The sequence below is a fragment of the Lissotriton vulgaris genome, chromosome 6 (genome assembly GCF_964263255.1).
Source record: "Lissotriton vulgaris chromosome 6, aLisVul1.2, whole genome shotgun sequence".
NCBI lineage: Eukaryota > Metazoa > Chordata > Amphibia > Caudata > Salamandridae > Lissotriton > Lissotriton vulgaris.
This window is the reverse complement of record NC_141694.1, coordinates 127,740,699-127,760,816: the sequence shown is the minus strand read 5'-3', so window position 1 is coordinate 127,760,816 and position 20,118 is coordinate 127,740,699. Positions and strand designations below refer to the sequence as shown.

The 20,118-nt window shown below is 52.2% G+C and overlaps 1 protein-coding gene across 1 annotated transcript in view; it reads right to left on the bottom strand.

Annotated features, from left to right (window-relative positions):
• The window catches only part of WDR43 (WD repeat domain 43), a 465,298-nt gene that overhangs the window by 382,540 nt on the left and 62,640 nt on the right, over positions 1-20,118 (bottom strand). Inside the window, exon 3 of the mRNA XM_086926143.1 lies at positions 6,083-6,204. Coding sequence (XP_086782269.1) covers positions 6,083-6,204 — 122 coding nt within the window. The remainder of the gene's footprint in view (positions 1-6,082; positions 6,205-20,118) is intronic.

The window sequence follows — 20,118 nt, the reverse complement described above, 5'->3', positions numbered from 1 at the left end:
CCACTGCCCCTTTAGCGTCTCTGAAAAAGCTGCAGCTGAAACTGCTGTTGCTGCTCAGCTTGACGACCCTGCACGCGTTGGAACCGCTGGGAGGAATAACGTCAATGATTGGGGCGGAAAGTTTTACGCTGTTCTTTGGGCTTCTCCAAGCCAACAGCCTTGAGCGTCTCAACTTCCGCCTTCATGCGAGCCATTTCCTCGTCTGCATGAGTACCGAAGAGCATGGAACCCGAAAAGGACAGATTGGTTTCAGGGAGGTAAACCGCAACCAGGCTTGCCGCCTCAAAGTCACACCGTGATAGTATCCATGGGCTGCCAAGAGAGATGTCTGCAGCCACACGGATGATTTGGTTTGACACAATCATGCCCGCATTAAGAACCTCCTGAAAGTCCTTTCGCTTGTCTCTCGGGAGGAGTTCAATAAATTGCTGGAGAAACTCCCACAAGGAGTGGTCATAACGGCCAAGAAAGGGCAGTTGAACTTGCTGCCTTCATGAAGTGGCTGCTGTACTACCTTCGTCCCCGCTGAGTTCAGTCTTCGGCTCTCTTTGTCCGGTGGCACTGTGGACGACGGAGCCGTAGAGTGTTTTTTTGCGCCACCAGTATAAGCGAATCCAGAGGAGGATCCGTCCGAAGGAATGCAGGGTCAGAGTCCGGGGGGCTATATTTCTTCTGAAGTTGTGATGGAGCAGACTTAGCAGAGGCAGGCGTCAGAAATAGTTCCATAGCCAGTTCCTATAAACCAGGCACTAGAGGAAGCAAGGGATTTGAGAGTTGCTTCCGTTGCAGTGTCTTGAAGATGACAGAAGTGGAAGGGGTAGGTGCAGCCAGCGCAATCCCCAGTTTAGCCGCTCCCCTTAGCAGCACATCATGAATGGTGGTGATATCATCAACAGGAGATAACCTCGTAGGAGGAGAGTCCGACAAGGTCGGTGAATATCTTCACCACTAGAGGAATCCATGTCCCTAGTGCATCTTGAGCGCGTTCTCTCACGGCGGCGATGTCAAGATCTGGTGGAAGACCTATGCCGGCTACAAGAGCGATGTCTCGCCCGGGAGCGAGATCTGGGCCTTCTGGGCACAGGCAGAATCACCGGCGGCGGTCTGGGCGGAGCCAGAGGTGGAGTTTGGGAGGCAGCGGAGAAGTCAGAGTCCGAGACCGTGGAGGAGACAGTTGAGGGACCAAAGGTTGCACCGTCTCCGGAGACCTAGATGGTGAATAAGTCCTGGAGTATTCCAAGTCAGAGGAACAAATCACTCTTCTCCTCTTACCGGCAGGCCTCGAAGATGGCGCCCTGGAGGCTGTCTCCCCTGACGGAGAATGCCTGTGCCGCAGATGTGGAAATGCTGACCACAGAGTGTGACCTGCTGCTCGGCGGCGACTTTGCGCTCTCAGGCAAAGATCTCCTTCTTGATTTCGACCTGCGCCTCGACGGCGAACGGTGGTGTCGCCTCGACGGCGAACGGTGGTGTCGCCTCGACGGCGAACGGTGGTGTCGCCTCGACGGCGAACGGTGGTGTCGCCTCGACGGCGAACGGTGGTGTCGCCTCGACGGCGAACGGTGGTGTCTTCGAGACTCAGACAACGATGATGTGTCGACGTAGTCTGCGATGTCCTAGACGTCGAACTCGTCCGAGGTCTAGACGTCCTTTCACACAACATCGTTTAGACCCAGAGCCCTGGCTCGACGGGGAGCATATTGTCGTCATACCTTTTGACGTCATAGCCATTGATGTCGACCCGGACCAATGTAGTTTCTGGGCCTTCTTGGGGCTGTGGAGCCTCCAGAGGCCGAAGCACGGGAAGTGGAAGATGATAAATTCCCTCCATGCCCAGAGGTCCCACCTGCATCCAGAGGTCTTCTCTGCTCCAGGCCTTGAAGACGAATCTTCTCCCTGTCACGCAGGGTCCTCCTGGAGAATGACTAGCAGATGACTCAGGAGTCAGGAACATAAGATGGAAGACAGAGTATGCAAACTCTCTGAGAGTCTGACTTGGCCTTCTTCCTGCCACACTCAGGGCACTTGTCAAATAAAGCTGGCATTTAAAAAAAAAAAAAGAGGTGGCTTAGCTGCTCAAAAAAAGATAGCAAATGGAAGATAAAGGCCCCAGACGTCGAGTGAAACACTAAAACTTATCAAAAAGGTCCAAAAATTGAATTTATACCAATAAAGGTAGAGCTCAAAGCTCCAGGGTCCTGCTAGCAAGAGCCGGAAAAAAGAACTGGAAGTTAGTTGCCTTTGGCTGTGCATCATGGGATACCAAGGGTCTCTGGAGGGTTCCTTAAAGGCACGGTATCCCTTTTCCAGACACATAGTGGCAGCCCATGGGGCTTGTCTGTCCAACCCTTCCGTTCTATCATGACAAAGGATTTTTGTGAAAGGGGGGGGTTTCTCTGTGTAAATTATTTGGCTATCCTTTTTCACTTCAGAAGTCCTGGCCAATGTAGCCTTGTTAATATTAGGCTGCATTATTAGTCTTAGATTTTCTCTTAAGTGTCTATGAAGAACTGCAGAAGAGGAGACTATTTTGATTGCTCCGGGGTCCACGCACATGAGCGGGACTATTCACAGATTATGACTAGACACAGATCCCCACTGCAGAACAGGCCAGTCACACTACATGGTCTTGCAAATAGCCCTTTCTCCTGCATGAGCATCAGCTGTTGTGTCTCGCTCAGCAGCAGTTTGTCAGAAATCATGCAGTGTAGCAATCGGACTAGCTGCCTGGCTGCCCTATAGCTCCAATATCACTGGTGAAATGAGCACTGGTGTACTGGTGTATGAAGGTCTGCACATGAGCACAAAGAACGACCAACAGAAGTTAGTACTACTGTAGTCCTTTGTTTTAAAATCACGATGACCATTATCCACTGCCACTAGAATTCAGCAAACTTCAAACACTTGGTTCTTGCTAAGCAGCACAACTTTCTCAAACTACTCCCAACCTTTTAACATTATATGGCAGTCCTCACTCTCCTGGGTCTCATTTGACACGGTCTCAGGCCCCCATCCCCATCAAGCTCCTGCACGAGATAGGCATTAAAGGACCACTCTCCACCTTACTCCTCAGAAGCCTACAAATAAACAGCAAAATCATCTTCAAATGGCTCCCAAGCAATACTAAAAACAAAAAAAACAGGTCATTCACACCCTAGTCACCAGCAATCTGCGCTACAGGAACAACTCACCATAAAACAACAAGCCATTCACCCATAGCCACCACTTCCAAAGCCAACACCTCCGAATCACGGAGGTGCATCGTTCTCAACATGCGATCCCTGCACATACACGCCGTCGAGATCTGGAACCTCCTCGTGCCAGACATCGCCTTCTATAGAGAAACATGGACCAACGACATCCCCACTGCCGATTGATACAAGATCCAGAGGAAAGACTGCCTAAACCACCCAGGAGGAGGACTCGCCATCGCACACAAGATCTCCCTCAGACTCTACACCTCCACCACGAACGACTCCCTCTTGAAAACAGAACACCTTCACTTCCAGATACATACCAGTCCTAGAACCACCCTGCGCGGCAACCGCGCTTACAACCCGCTGGACCTTGTGCCCAGTTTGCCACGACCATCACAGACTTCATCACCCCACCCACGTCATCGCCTTCATGGACTACACACTCATCGGAGACCTGAACTTCCACCTCGTCGACCCCAACTCCACCACCTTCCTGGACAACCTCACCAACATCGGCCTGAAACAGATCACCATGCCCACCCACAAGGCCGGACACACCCTCGATCCCATCTTTGCTGAAGGTAACATTCATTTCAGCCACACCACGCAACCCCCCCCTGGACAGACCACCGCTGTGTACACTTCAACATCAAAAGACCCACCACTCCCAAAACGGCAACGCGGAGGCAAAATCACGGAGTAGCAGCTCAACCACACCCTCAGCCGTACCTCCCCCACCACCTCGACCAACGCCAACCTTGCAGCCAAAGACCTCCACAGATGCATCTCCAGCTATCCCCCCTTTGCAGCAACAAAAGCCGGCCTACCGTCTCCTCCTGGACTCCAGTCACCACTGAAGACACCACTTCAACCATGAAAGGCATCCACTCAGGGGGCCCCATGGACCCCTGCCTCTCAAACATCTACCACAGAGCCGCCACTGCCATTACTCCGGAACTACAGCACACCATCAAAAAACACCACTTTCAAGACCAGCACCTTTCCCGGCGACTGGAGATGCGCAGAAGTCAGACACCTGCTCAAGAAACCCTCTGCAGATGCCTCGGACCTCAAGAACTACCGACCCATCTCCCTCCTCCCCTTCGAGGCAAAAGTCACAGAGAAGCTAGTCAATGCCCAGCTTACATTCATCGAAGAAAACTCTAGCCTCGACCCCTCCCAATACAGATTCCAAAGCAATCACAGCACCAAGACCACTCTACTCGCCGCCAGAGACGACATACTCACCCTCCTCGACCAGGGACACACAGCAGCCCTGATCCTGCTGATTCTCTATGCAGCGTTCGATACAGTCTCATCGCCAGACTCCACGGTGCAGGCATACAGGGAACCGCCCTCTAATGGATCCGCTCCTTCCTCACCGCCAGATCCTGCCACCTTTCCCCTCAGAACCCACGGAAATCAACTGCAGAGTGCCCCAAGGATCGTCACTCAGCCCCACGCTCTAACATCTACAAGGCCCTCCTTGCCGCCATCGTCAGACAGCACGGATTCAGCATAGTATCCTACGCCGAAGAGACCCTGCTAATTCCTCTCCCTCATCAATGACCCCGTAACCACCAGACTAAACTTCCAGGAAGGAATGAAGGACGTTGTATCCTGGAGGAACAACATCTGACTGAAGCTCAACTCAGGGAAGACAGAGGTACTTGTCCTCGGACCCTCCCCCTTCTCATGGGACAACACCTGGATGCCCACCGCCTTCAGCAGCCCTCCCATCCCCCACGGACCATGCCCAAAACATTGGCATCATACTCTACTCCTCCCTCTCCATGACATGAAAGGTCATCGCTGTCGCCTCCAGCTGTTTCAACGCCCTCTGCATCCTCTGAAAGACCTTCAAATGGATTCCCCCCGCCAAATCAAGGAAGACAGTCACACACGCACTCAAACAGACTGGACTACGATAACTGCCTCTACGCCGGTATCAACAAGTCTCAGCTTCAAACACTCCAGACCATACAGAACACTGCAGCAAGACTCTTCCTCGGTATCCCTCGGCACGAGCAAATCACCCAACACCTGTACAACCTCCACTGGCTCCCCGCAGAAAAGAGTCACTTTCAAGATACTTACCAAGGCCTACAAATGCCTCCACAACATCAGAACCCAATACCTCAATAAGAGGATCTCCTTCCACGTACTTAAGAGAAACATCCAATCCGCGGAGCTCAGCCTCGCCGAAACCCCACGCATCCGCCAACCCAGGACAGGTGGCAGAGCCTTCTAAATCGCAGCCAAGACCCAGACCGAGCTCCGAATCAACATCATGCTCGCCCCTTCCATGAACATCTTAAGGAAGACACCCAAGACCTGGCTTTTCGACTGAACTGAGCTGCTAAACCGCCCCTCCCAACGCCACGAGACCCTCATAGGCAAGTAGCACGCTTACACTTTCCCTGATTGATTGAACTGAGCAGCCGGACTCATCCTCAAACTCCCACACAAAAACCACATCATAACACACTCTACTGGATCCCGATGCATAAACGTGCTCATTTCAAAATGCTCAAACACACATTCAAATCACTAAACAATTTAGGCTCCACCTAACTGAACAGATGCATTTTCTTCCATCAACCACACAAACAACTCTGCTCTGCAGGATTTCTACTCACACACCCTCTACACATACCAGAACCAAGTCAGGAGGACGGGCATTCTATTACATCGCTCCTAATGAGTGTAATGAACCCCCACTCCTAATCAGATCCACTTCCTCTCTTTTTCAATTCCACAAGAATCTGAAGACCTAGCTTTTGAATGAACCAACCTATCACAGGCAGGGCTACGCACAAACACCTGCTCAGCACCAGGATACTCTTGCGGTTGATAGTGCACTTTACAAAACACAACATACTCACCACTTGACTTTGCATGTATACGCGTTCCATTCAATGATGTGTTTGTCGTCTGAACAACTGTACAAGCAACCATTGTCCCGGTGCCATCGTATACAGTTTACTTTACTTTCATGGCCACTTACCTAAGGGAGATACAAAGCAGCAACATGGTTACTAGACATCCTACACTGTCTTACTAGAAATATTACAGTTTTTACTCCACGTGTTAATTTGTGTTAGAAGGGGTAGTCCCAGAGGCCAGGTTATGTCTACCCGACTCCTCCGTGACCCACCTCTCCCACCAATTAATGCCTGTAAAGTTGCTTTTGCTGCAGGGCATGTCGAGAGAGACAGAAGTAAGGTTTCCTTGCCATTGAAAAATCTTTCAAAAGCAAGGGGAACCAAACGAAAAACAAGCAAATGAATTAAGCCTCCATATAATGGCTAAATCACAATAGTAGGTGTCCCTGAATAATAAAAGAGTGGATAAATTGTGTGGAAAGAAAAGGCTGCAAACCAAGATCCCAAGTCAAAGGATGAAAGGCCACCCTCAGGAGGCATGCTTCATCACTGGGCCGCTCCAGATACATGCGTGGAAAATGCTGGGGTGGGATATCACCCTCAGAGGGAAGCTCATGCCGTGTTTTGCTTAGGGTAAGTTAGGTTAGAGGTTTTGTCCAACAAGCTGCTACTGGTGTGGTTGAGATAAGTGAAAGTGCTGAGGGGAAAGCAGTAGCTTAAAACTACAAATTGGTAGAGAAAAAAAAAAACTTAACTGACATCCCCAATGGTAAGTTAAAAGAGGGACATGGGAAATTGCTAGGTAATGGGGGGGGGTGCTAGGCCGCCAGGAGTAGCAATATGGAGGAGGGAGCTGGATAAATGTGTGATAGCCGAGAAAGAAGTTTTATCGCACGTGGGTGTCCGAAGAAATTGGATAGGAAACGGTCCAAATGGAACATGTGCAGAGGAGAGATATGTGTGTCCCCATTAGTAGAAGTGGAATTACGAAGGAACAGAGACAGGGAGCAGGAAATGTAAATCTGTGTTGCTCGAATCTATTGGTTAATGTAAAAGATACATATGCTTTGTAATGTGAAATAATTGCACAACAGTAAATGGTCTGTCACTTTTTGTAATAAAATTATATATTTTTTTTAAAAAGAGGGACATGGGTTAATTGTCCCCTAGAGAGGGGTCAACACTTCTGCCTAACCGACAAACTCAAGCAAGATGTAGAAGGATTCTTCCGGACCAATTGTCCCTCTCTGCTTGCGATACCCACAGTATGGGAAGAAACAGGAAAACAAATGATTAAACCCAGGGGCCAGAAATAATCCCTTTTAACCTCCTGTTGGGGATATCAATAAAAGTCCTGTTTTCCACCAATATGCAGTTTTAAGCTTACACTAACTATACCCTCTGTACATAGACCTACTTGAAACACTTACTCGCATGCAGATGGGACCATCAAAAAATCAGACAATGAATAATGCACACATAGTTATTACACCATGAAAAGAATGGTAAAGTGGAAATATGAGATCAGATGTTCAATTCCATTTTACCCTTTTACGACTTATAACAGTGACGTTCAACTATGATGGTAATTTTGCATTGGGATTACAGAAGAAAAAAACTTCACACGGTCCTGCACTTTTTATTTATTGCTGTGTGGGGCACCACATTTCTTCTCAAACCCTTTCTGTGCTTGGGCTTTTTGAGTTCCAGATATCCACTCAGCCTGGCTTCATCAGTTGCTACAGCATTAGCGGAGGATGGAGTCACATCACACCCAGCACTGACTGACCAGAGTACAAGACCTGCATAGCACTGGATAGGCATGGGAGGTATCCGCTAGCATTCGAATAGTTCAAGTGAAAAGCTTGCCAACAAAGCGTATATGTATCATTAAGCAACAAAGCGTACAGCACAAATTATGCATACAATAGAGACCATATATAGGGAGGTTGGGCTGCACACCGTAATTTTGTCTGATTAATCCATTTTTTCATATCAAGCGTGCTCAAATGGTACCGTGCCCAGCTTCTAAGACACATGTGACATTAAATCTCTATACAGGGGCTTTTAGGCCCCAAACCATGGCACAGTCGCTACTGCAAATGCAAACTGTTTTATATTTTGTTAATCATTTCCATCTTTTCTATTCCATTAATTCAGTTTCTCAGTCATTTTTAATCATGTTCCATCCATGAGCAAGGAAATACCAATTTTCTAAAGCTTCTCATATCTTTGATGGGCTATCCGAGCATCTTCATTCAAAAATACGTACTGGAGGCGTGTTTCAACATTAGCAGTTTATTTAAACCCAATGCATTTCGGGCCTCCAGGGGCCCTTCGTCAGGGGAAACTGTGAAAGTTAATTAAACAAATATTATAACATGCAATACGCGACTAGATAAACACACAATTCTTTCACTTTTGGCAAGTTAAACTCATTTAAAAAGATATCACAATACAGTCAACGTGCAATCTACACTATACTTTTAAATGCATGAAATCATTCTCGTGTTAGCTTTTTATCAATATCTTATTCACATTCCAAGCAGTCTCAATCATATATGGACTAATATATTACCTAGATGTAACTACCCTCCTCCCTTATCCTTAATCTAATATCTAGTGCTCGAGGAATCCTCCTTTATCTAGTCGCGCATTGCATTTTCTAATATTTGTTTAATTAACTTTCACAGTTTCCCCTGACGATGGGCCCCTGGAGGCCCGAAATGCATTGGGTTTAAATAAACTGCTAATGTTAAAACACGCCTCCAGTACGTATTTTTGAATGAAGAGGCTCGGATAGCCCATCAAAGATATGAGAAGCTTTAGAAAATTGGTATTTCCTTGCTCATGGATGGAACAAGATTAAAAAAATGACTGAGAGGGGGGGTGGTCTAGATGGCGGCTTAGCAAGACGTGTTCACCAGAGGCTCCCCGTCCCCGTTCCCCGAATTGAGTCTAAATGCAGACCGTTTCCTCTTCTAGCAGCGGGGACAACACCGGCAGAAGCAGGAGACTCCCCAGCAGTGGTCGGGAACCCAGGCGGTCCTCTGGAACGCAGCGGTGACCGGCAAGGCGGAGCCACCGGAGGAGACCGGCGGAGAAATGGGAGGTGGTGATCTCCCGCCTCGGCGAGGGAGGCGGGCGCATCCACCGCCTCCAGCTACTGGCCTGTGGGGCTGCTCCGAGACTCTCCCTGGTTGGAATGGGGATCCAGGAGAGGCGTTCGCTGGGACGTAGCGGCGGACCTCGGAGGACGGCCTGAGAGGGGCGGCGATCACGAGGCCGGACTTGGAAGACACGCGAGGCCCCGGCTTGGGCCTGCCCGGCAGTGACGGCGCTTCCGAAGGTGAGCGAGGCGGCGCAATACGACCCGGGAGTGCACCGCTGAAGACTTATCGAGCACTTCGGCGCCTGAAGGCCCTGTGGGGTGTAGCGGAGACCCGGGGCGGCGCGGCCAAACGAAGCAGGCAACGCCATACGGCCCACAGCAGCCGACCGAAGCACGGCGCCACAGCTGCGGAGGCCCGAGAGCGGCGTCGCGGGAGGTTGGTCGGACCCCCGAAGAGGACGCATAGCCACAGGCGAATGTGCGGACTTCCGTGGGAGTGAATTGAGAGGGAATCTGCCGCACCCCTGAAAGGGCGCACGCCGAGACCGGGCTCCCTGGCTGAGACCGGCCCATCACGAGGCGCTGCGATCCGGTGTGGCCCGGGCCCGGACCCGGGAGGAACTCGTTCCCCCCACCCCGGCTCTCCCACCGCACCTCGACAGGGTCCCATTTGGGAGGACAGCAAGCAGCCTAACCCCGAGGAGATAGGATGTCCTCTTCCAATCGCAAAGGCAATCGCACCATAACTGAACTGCTGGGCAAAGGCCCCTCAAAGACCGACAAAAGCATTGACAAACTGGCTCAGGCTCCCCCGCCTAAAGGGAAAGATCACGGCGAGGGAGAGGCCCTTGCGACCAAAGCTTTCATGTAGAATCTCTTCGCCTCTCTCAAGGAGGACTTCAAATCCCTCCGACAAGAAATGGCGGGGGAATTTAAGGAGCTGCGCCGGGACGTCGATGACTTGGGGGACAGAGTGGCCGCCACTGAACTCGGGGGACAGGCAAGGAGCAAGGAAGTGGAATTTCTGAGACAAGAAATGATCAGGCTCAACGACCAACAGACTGATCTCCAATCGCACACGGAGGTCTGGAAAACGGCTCAAGGCGCAATAATATCCGGGTCCGAAATGTGCTGTCCAAAGCAGAGGGGGACGACATGGCAGGATACTTGCAGACCCTGTTCCGATCGGTGCTGGACGAGAGCGAGGACTTCGAAATCTGCATCGATGGAGCCCATCGGGTGGGCCCAGCCCACCGAGCTCGGGGTCCCCCACCGGACATTTTGGCCTTCCTGCCAGACTACCCCCTCAAGGACGGATTCTGAAAGCAGCGCGGCCCAAACAACCTCTTTGCTTCCAGGGCCACGAGGTGGAACTTTTTCAAGATCTTTCGGCAATCACCCTGCAAAAGCGGAGATCGTTCAAAATGGCCACCGCCTTCCTCCGCAAAGAAGGGGTGCCTCACTCATGGGGGCATCCCTTTAGACTGATCTTTAATTGGAACGGGATGCTTTATCAGCTGCGCTCCTTGAAGGACACGTGTAGCCGACTGGGCTTATCGCCAGAGGAGGACCAACCAGATGAGGAGGATGGACATTCATCTGGGGCCCCGTCCGGTTTTCTCAGGACACACGGCGACGGTTGGCAGAAGGTGAGAAGAGGACGTCCCTCCAGGAAACACCTCAAGCCGAACCTGGAAACGATGGAGCAAGAAAAAGCAGCAGCAATCCAAGAAGTCTCCAGGGACACTGGCGCCAGTTCATGAGACTTTGATGATACGGTCCTGATTAGCTAAGTATGGCAGCTCATTTGGGGGCGGGGGTCTCGAGCCGTCGAGCCGCCATTGCCACATAACCCACTCTTGTTATAATGTACTGCTGGCCCGGACAGACCTTGGGTAGGCCTGGGACAATGTACTATATTTGTTGTTCTTTGTTCAGCTCTACAAACATTTTGTTTTTTGGGGGGGGGGGGGGTGGAGGGTGGAGTGGAAGCGGCACTGGATTTCGTCGTAGGCCTTCTGGGGGACATGATGTGGATTGATTTTGCGCTGCGCCAGAGGGGGGGGGAGGGATTACGGGGAAGAGGGTGAGAGGCCTTACTGCTCCTGCTGAGGATCCGAGGGGGCAACCGCAAGTGGTAATGGGAAGGTATGGCACGCTACAGGGGGGGGAACGGGACTGAGTGCGGCTTTCACTGCAGTAACTCCAGGGTCTGCCCTAATATGCCGCTAACTATAGGGACTTGGAACGTCAAGGGGCTTAACTCCCCGCAGAAACGCCAGAAGATCTGGAAGTACATGTTAGTCCGCCAATTAGATATAGTGGCTCTCCAGAAGACTCACTTGTTAAAGACGGAGGATCATAGTCTTAAGCATAAAAGATATCCTCATCTAGAAGGCCTCGGCCTCCACTAAACAGAAAGGTGTGGCTCTCCTCTTCAGTCCGGGGGCACAATTCCAACCCTTGGCCACTCCGGGTGACAAAGATGGAAGGTGGCTAATGGTCATGGGCCGCTTGAAGGGTAAACTTTGTACGTTTGTCACACTTTACGCCCCCAATACGGGGCAAAAGGACTTTTTACACTTATTGCTGGGGAAGGTGGTCGATTTTGCAGAGGGACCCTTATTTCTTATGGGGGATTTCAATCTAGTGTGGCAACCGGACCTTGACAGCACACACGCACGCCGCTCTGACACAGGTTCCTTCCCAGAGGCCCTGCAGACACAAATCGGGGACATGGGCCTACTAGATACCTAGCGTACCCTATATCCACTCACACGAGACGACTGCTTCTCACACGTGCAGCAGACGTACTCTCGACTAGATTACATTTTTATGAGTCAGTCCCTGTGGGGTAACATTCAGGATGCAAAGATACTCCCTATCTCAGTTTCCGACCACGGTATGTACACTATGTGCCTTTCCTGGCTAGGTAACGCCCCCAAACCGGCCCGTTGGTACTTCCCGGAGGCCCTGACAAGGGACAGGGATTCCATGACACAGCTGAGGGAGACTACAGCTGAATTTTTTACCCTTAACACTCCAGATGCGACCTCTGAGTACAACACGTGGGACGCCTTTAAGGCGGTACTGCGCGGTAAATGCATCTCGCTCAACTCAGCCCTAAATAAACGTCGGGCGAAAGAAAGGGAGGGCTTAGAGGAGGAACTGGAGAAGGCTGAGCAAGCTCACAAACTCAAACCCACTAGGCAGACACTACGCACCCTCACGGCACTCAAGGGTATGTTACATGCCATATACAACAACAGGGCAGAATTCACCCTCCTTAAACTACGCAATCTATCCTACACCCAGGGCAACAAGATAGGGAAACACCTTGCTAGACAGCTGAAGGACAAGAGGGAAAGGGAATACATAGGGGGCCTTCAAGATGAGGAAGGGAACATACTACATAGAGACGAGGATAAGGCGGGACTCTTGGAGTCCTTTTACGGCTCGCTGTACTCCGCGGACACCCCCAACACGACCCACCAGCAGGCCTTTCTCAAGGATCTCCCTGTCCCGCAAGTCTCCCCAGAATGGAATGAGACTCTTACAGCGCCTATTACCCTGGAGGAAGTATAAACAGCTATCAAAGCACTGAAACCCCATAAGGCACCCGGTACGGACGGGTACACGGCAGTCTTTTATAAGACCTTTGCGGGGGACATTGGTCGACACCTAGTCCGGCTTTTCAATCAGATGGTCCTGGAAGGAGACACCCCTGCCTCCATGGCGGAGGCGGTAATTGCTGTACTCCCCAAGCCTGGAAAGGATGTCACTTGCTGCTCTTCCTACCGCCCCATTGCCCTTTTGAACATAGACGCAAAATTGTACTCCTCTATTCTGGCCAGGCGGCTGACGGACCTTATGCCACTCATCATCCATCCCGACCAGTCGGGCTTTATAAAAGGGCGCCAGACACATAACACCCGCCGTATCGTCCATTTAATCAAAAAAGCCAACAAATTTAAAATTCCTGCAGTATTAATTGGTCTAGATGCTGAAAAAGCATTTGATAGAGTCGATTGGCAGTTCTTATGGGCCACCCTAGCACGATTTGGCAGCTTCTCCGCATTCATAACGATGCTCCAGGCCAATTACAGACGTCCCACTTCCAAAGTCTCCGTCAACGGAGTGCAATCCTCCTCCTTCGGCCATACCAGGGGAACCAGGCAGGGTTGCCCCCTGTCCCCCATGTTATTCTCCCTTAGCATAGAACCCTTAGCTATAGCAGTAAGGGAGCACCCGGGAATCGAGGGTCTCCCCTTCACGGGGGAGTCCCATAAAACTTCCCTCTTCGCGGACGACGTTCTCCTCTCCTTATCAAATCCGACTAGTTCACTCCCACACTTGCAGGAAGTTCTCAGTTCCTTTGAGTTGGCGGCAGGCTTTAAAGTGAATCGGAGTAAATCCCATATACTCAACCTAACCCTCTCCCACACGGAGTCCCTGCTTCTCCGATCTTTAACACCGCTGGCATGGGCGCCCTCCTCCATACAATATCTAGGGGTGCAACTCACGCCCACACTGGAGAAATTGTATTCAGCCAACTTTCCCCCTATCCTCGCCCGTATCCAAGCAGAACTGACAAGATGGAAGCCGCTCTTTCTCTCCTGGCTGGGATGTGTGCACGCCATAAAAATGACACTCCTCCCCAAATTACTATACTTATTTCAGGCTCTCCCCATAGAATTAGAGGAGGACTTCTTTAAGCGCATTAAAACAATGATCCTGAGCTTCATTTGGCAGGGAGGACGGGCCTGTCTCGCCTTCTCCATACTTCGGCGGCCGCAACGGGAGGGAGGAGCAGGGCTCCCTGATCTTAAACTTTATTATAAAGCAGCCCAATTGCGCATCTTAGCTGAATGGACGCAGATGGAGTCGGAAAAGCATTGGCTCCACATGGACCGCAGTGTAGCAGGCAGGACGATATGGGACTTGATTTGGCGCGCGAAGAAAGATAGGCCCATAAACGCATACCTCAACACCCCGACACGCACCACTCTCAAGGTATGGGACACTAACTACAAGGGAGGGTTGGACAACTTTCCCCTCGCCACGGACACCTCTTCATTTCTCCTCACACTTCCCCCCCTGCACTGATGGAGGGACCATTTGACGCCTGGAAGGAGGGAGGTTGCCTCGCTCTGACACACTTATTCCACAACTATGATCCACTCACCTTTGAGAACTGCACAAGAGAATATGAGGTGGGGGACCGTGAAAGGTATCACCGTGCACAACTGTTACATTGGGCCCTAGACCCCCGGATCAGGGAGGGAGCCACTAGACCTCACTAATCTTGAGTTACTCCTCCTTAAAACTAAATCTATGAAGGGGGCGATTTTGGCGCTATACAAGCTTCTACCATCTACGGAAACTAGCCCTCGCCCGAGATACCAGGCCTGGTGGGAGGGGATGGCCCAGCGCAATATCTCGGAGGACGACTGGAGCCACCTATGGTCAGATATCCTTAAGTTTACCCAATCCACAGCACTCAGAGAAGCCCACCTGAAAGTACTGATGGACTGGTATTTATACCCGTCCAAACTTGCCAAAATATTTCCCGGCACATCGGATCGCTGCTGGAGGGGATGTGGCCTCTTGGGGGATTTCCAGCACATCTGGTGGGACTGCCCCTCTATTCGACAATTCTGGGAGGAGATCCTGGCACAGAAAATCCATCCTGGGGTACCCAGTCCCGACCTCCATGACCGAAGCCCTACTGCGAATTAGGGACCCTACACTAGAACATCAAACCTGGGCCGATAAAAGGATCATTTGGCTATGAATGGGGCGGCTAAACTGGCTGTAGCGGCGGCGTGGAAGAAGGAGGCACCTGCAATGTCCCTGTGGCACTCCCGCCTGTGGCAGTTACTTAGCTTAGAACGTATGTCCGGCATAGTCCGTGAAGATTTCAAGAACTTTGAATTCCGTTGGGGCCCTTTGGTCTCCTTTCTGTCGCAGGGTCTGCCATCAGCAGTATGCCCTTCCACGATCAGGGCCCTTCACTTATTTCAAATCTAAGATCCACTCCACAAATGGGACACACTTTAGTGCCGCTCCACCACCACTGGGGAGGGGGGGTTTGGGGGGGGGGGGGGGTCTTTGGGGGAGTTTCGGGGGAGGGGGCACAAGTTGGGGTTCCTTTTTTATGTGGCGCCTTTTTATTTCTTTTTGACTTGATGTGCACTACCCACTGACTATCTTCTTCAAGTTCCTTGGGGGTCTTGGCAGGCCAGTGGCGCAAACTGGCTTCTTGGCAGTCACGGGAGCACTGACTGAAGAGGGAGCGTGGGGACGCCCAGAGACTTGATAGCATTCTTCCTGATGGTCCCCTGTATGTGAAGTGTCAACCGCTCCCCATTTGTCCCAACACCAACGCCTACCCAAGTGATATGGCCTGAGAATGGGTACACGGTAGCTAAGGGGCGCTCAGATTTATTGTATACCAGCGATGCAACTGTTTTATTTTGCACTTTGGAGAGCCCCTGTGAGGGCATGTGGGCGGATTGTGCCACAAGTCATGTTTTGAAAACCACAATAAAAAACTACTTTGACAAAAAATGACTGAGAAACTGAATTAATGGAATAGAAAAGATGGAAATGATTAACAAAATATAAAACAATTTGCATTTGCAGTAGCGACTGTGCCATGGTTTGGGGCCTAAAAGCCCCTGTATAGAGACCATGCCAAGTTTATTGATAATCGCAAGCATTCTTATTGGGGCAGTTTTATCAACAGATAATGGCAACTTCACTGACTATGCACAGAACATTGCCATTTTTTAATAAAAACCCTGAGAATATGAGCAATTCTTCACTGATTAAATTATTTATTTCAGAGTTCTCTAAAGAGGGTATCCTTCATAGTTTCACATGCTTGAGTAATTACCCATCGTCTAGGTGGGGTCTTCTGTTACATACAACAGCACTGGAAAGTAGCAATTAGTTAGAAAGAGATGATCAATCAATTTAATAGAACATCGACCTTATTGAAAATGACCCAAAATATAACAGGTGGAAATTTTCTGAATTCTACTCCTCGCGGGCCACAACAGGTCAGATTACAAAACATATGCATGAGCACAGTATAGAAAGAGGAGCCTCCAAACTGGGACAAAGATGGGATAGCTGCATGTGAATCTATGAAAGATACCAAAACTGGAGAACTAAAAGTACGGTCAAGCAACATCATTTCTCTCCAGCATTGGTTCTTTCATGGACTCAGATGCTAGAATCCGATTAGCTAACAGTATAAGATACGACCAACAAATGAAGGCAGGATAAGGCAGCACTCACCTATCAAAAAAGGCTGCTTATCCAACAGAGGTAACCCTCGCTGATTCAGTGCCCAATAGTAGTGCCTCGTGAAAGTGGCTGCTTTTCATGGACACGGTTCTGCTCGTCAGTCAATGGAATTGAAGCATGAAGAGCCGCCGTTGCTTTAACTATAGTGAAGTGGCACGGACTATTCTTGTTGAAGGACGGTCAATCCTCACATAAAATGTAAATGCAGCTTCTATCAACTTGGAACTACTTTGTTTTGGAAAGTGTGAACCCTTATTGTGGTATCCACAGGAAAAAGCACAGTTGATCCGACTGTCTGAATTGACAAGTACTAGCCCTGTAAAATCGAAGGCATCTCTCTTACATCCAACTAATGGAGTGGCATGAATGCTCCATTGGAGGGGAGCGTGGCCAGCCAGGCAACATGGCTGGCGCAACTTGCTAGAGCTCCGCTAGCGAGGCCCTAATTTATCCTGTCCTGACCCGGGAAGTGTGCAGGGAGTGTGTCGGCAACAAGCAGAGCGTTTGCGGGTTCGCCTGAGGATCCCTCCGGTGCCGCAGGAGCCGTGCGGCGGGACGAGGGAGCCGAGAAATCATCACAGGCAAGTAGAGGCAGGAAACCGGAGAGAAGGCGCGAGACCCGGCCGGAACCCGAGGGGACCGAGGCCCGCCCCCGACGGTGCAGGTGGCGACTGGCAGAGACCGGGGGCACAAACGATAGCCGGGACGGCGCTGCCGGAGCCCGGGTGAGAGGCGCCTTGCCTGATACGCCGTGCTGACGCCGGTGAGCTGAGTGGCGGAGTCCTGCGGCGCTTCTGCAGGGAACCCGGAGGGAGAGCCGCCATCTTGAGGCTGCACGAGCCGGACTACTGTGGTGCCCAGAGCCCTGCACTGTGCGGCACCCGCTCCTTAGTGCCTACGGGGAGCGGAGCTGGGGAGCAGCAGGCGGCGAGCACGGGCCGCTGGGGCCCTCGGACGGAGGGAAGGCAGGAGCAAGCCTAGACGCGTGTGGGGCTGGTAGGAGGCGCCTCGCTGTAATGGCTGTGTAACGGCAGGTTGAGCCGTGTGAGTTGGAGGCGGCTGGAGAGAGGAAGCCGGCGCTGCCCGGTGAGGCTCAAGTGGCGGTGCTGCGTGGGCGCCGCTTGGGGGGGCCCCGCAATGAGATCCGCCCCGAGGCACGTGCCCCCCCTCCACCCTCGGCGAGGCCCGCCCTACCCTTCACCTGCAACGTGCCTACCATCGGATTGCGAGCACTACCGGGCGGAGGAACCTGCCTGGCCTGCTGCACCGGACATAACTACTTCGGTGTGGCCACATCTGCAGAGCAGTGGGTGGAGCCCCTGCTGCTGGACCGGCGCTCACCGGACCTGCCTAGCTGCATAAGCCCGGACCCTTCTGGAGACGGTAGGCTGCGGCCCTGGGGAAGCGTGGGTGCGGCAAATTGCGGACGACGCGTGCGGGCACTTGCCGATGTCCGGTAGTGCGACTACAGAGTACCCTGCAGCTGGCTAATACCGAGGCGGACCTCGCTACCTGGGAATAACAATCAACTGAGGCAGCTGACAGCGAGTGGCCAGGCGGGTGGATGCCCACAGCGCAGCAGCTTGTCATGGGCATACTCAAAGACAAGGCGCAACTGCGCCAGCAGGAGGCAGCTGGGCCCGATGTGACGCAAGAACGAAGGAGGACAACCCTGGACCCAGCGGCTGAGCTGGCGGCAAAGATGGACACAGTTTTGGCAGCGGTGGAGCGCATTGGCACGACCTTAGAGCAAACTAAGTCGTCACTGGAGGGCCGGATAGATACGGTGACGTCGGACTTCACCCTGCTGCACGCGGACCACCGTTAACTGGCGGAGACAGTCACAGAACAGCGCCAGGCGATACCAACCGGTGGTGCGCAACCATACCACGGCACTGCAGGACCTGATGGATAGGGTCCACGAACTGGAGGAACGCACCGAGGACGCAGAAGGGTGCTCTTGACGCAACAACGTCAGAGTGGTGGGCCTACCGGAAGGAGAGGAAGGGACAGCGCCTGAGAGATACACTGAGGCGTGGCTGAGATCAATCTTGCCGACAGGAGTGCTGTCCCCACAGTTCGTGGTGGAGAGAGCACACAGGGTGCCCGCACAAGCCCGGAGGGCGGGAGCTCGACCCCGCCCGTTCCTTTTCAAGCTACTCAACTACAGGGACCGGGATGCGGTACTCCGAGAAACCCGAAAGATTAACGACCTCCAGGTGGGCAACAGTTGTGTAATGCTCTACCCGGACTACACCGCGGCGACCCAGGAGAGGGTCCTACATGGCAGTGAAGAGGCAACTCAGAGACCTGGAACTCCCCTATTCACTGCTCTTCCCATCACGGCTGCATGTGGTTGCGAAAGAGGGCACGGGCTTCTTTAACACCCCGGAGGAAGTCTGGGACTGGCTGGAGGAGTCCGGGCAATGGTCGGGGACGCGGCCTGCGGCTCCAGAAGGCGGCGGATGGCAGGTGCAGCGTTCTAGGAGACGGAGGAGAAAGAGTGGGCCTGGACGAGGACCGAGCCTGGGACAGGCGGCACCCAGCCCGGAGAAAATAAGACAGGAGCGGCAGGAGGCACTGGAGGCGGTTGAGACATTGGGAGCGGGGAAAGGACATGGCAGACCGGACCATGGACAGCAAGATGGTGCCGCCGCCAGCAGATCCTCCTCACCATCCACGATAATGTCGGACGATGCTCTACAGCAGATAGGGACGCCCCAGACGGCGGAATACATAGTGTGATACCTGAGACCCTCATGCTAGTTTTAATGCAAACTGGTGAACTGTGTATGTTCCACTGTATCCTTTGACCTTCTATTAAACACGTCACTGGGCGACGCTGCTGTCCTGGGGCAGCTCACACAAGCTGACACTGTACTTAAATATGCTGTCACACTGCCAACACACAGACGTGCTTCCCGCTAGGCCGCGCGCCATTACACGCACTCTCGGGCCGGCGCCTGGGAGGACTCACACATGCCGGCACACTCTACTGGTGGGGCCAACTGACCACACCTCAGCAGGGACGGGCCGTGCGGAGGGAGTCATAGATAACACTACTGACTGCGCGTTCCCCAAGCGCACACATACAGAGCTCACACTACCATAGGTACTAGGTTGGTTGACCAGTCTGGAAGCGCTCTCCGTTGGGGGTACGCCCATAAAAGTTATGAAGTTGGTTTCAGTTCATATGTTCCAGATGCGGCATTCAGCGCCACCTGACCGAGGGCCCTCCCCCAGACACCACAAGATCGGCACCCCGCCCCCCCCCCGGGTGAGAGCAACACACCATCGATCCTGACATGCACTAACGTCATGACTTGGAATATCCGAGGCATGCATACCCCGTTGAAGCGTTACTCTGTTTTTGCGTACATGCAGCGCCACCACACAGGGTTTGCACTCCTCCAAGAAACACACATGTCCAGAGTGGAGTTAGAGAGGCTTCGCAGGCGATGGAGGGGACAACTTTATGGCACGACCTACTCAGCGCATGCGCGAGGCACCCTGATCTGGGTGAGGGCGGGTATCCCCTTCACACACAGACACGCAGATAGACAGGGAAGGGCGATATACGCTTGTGCGGGGGAACCTCAATGGGCAAGAA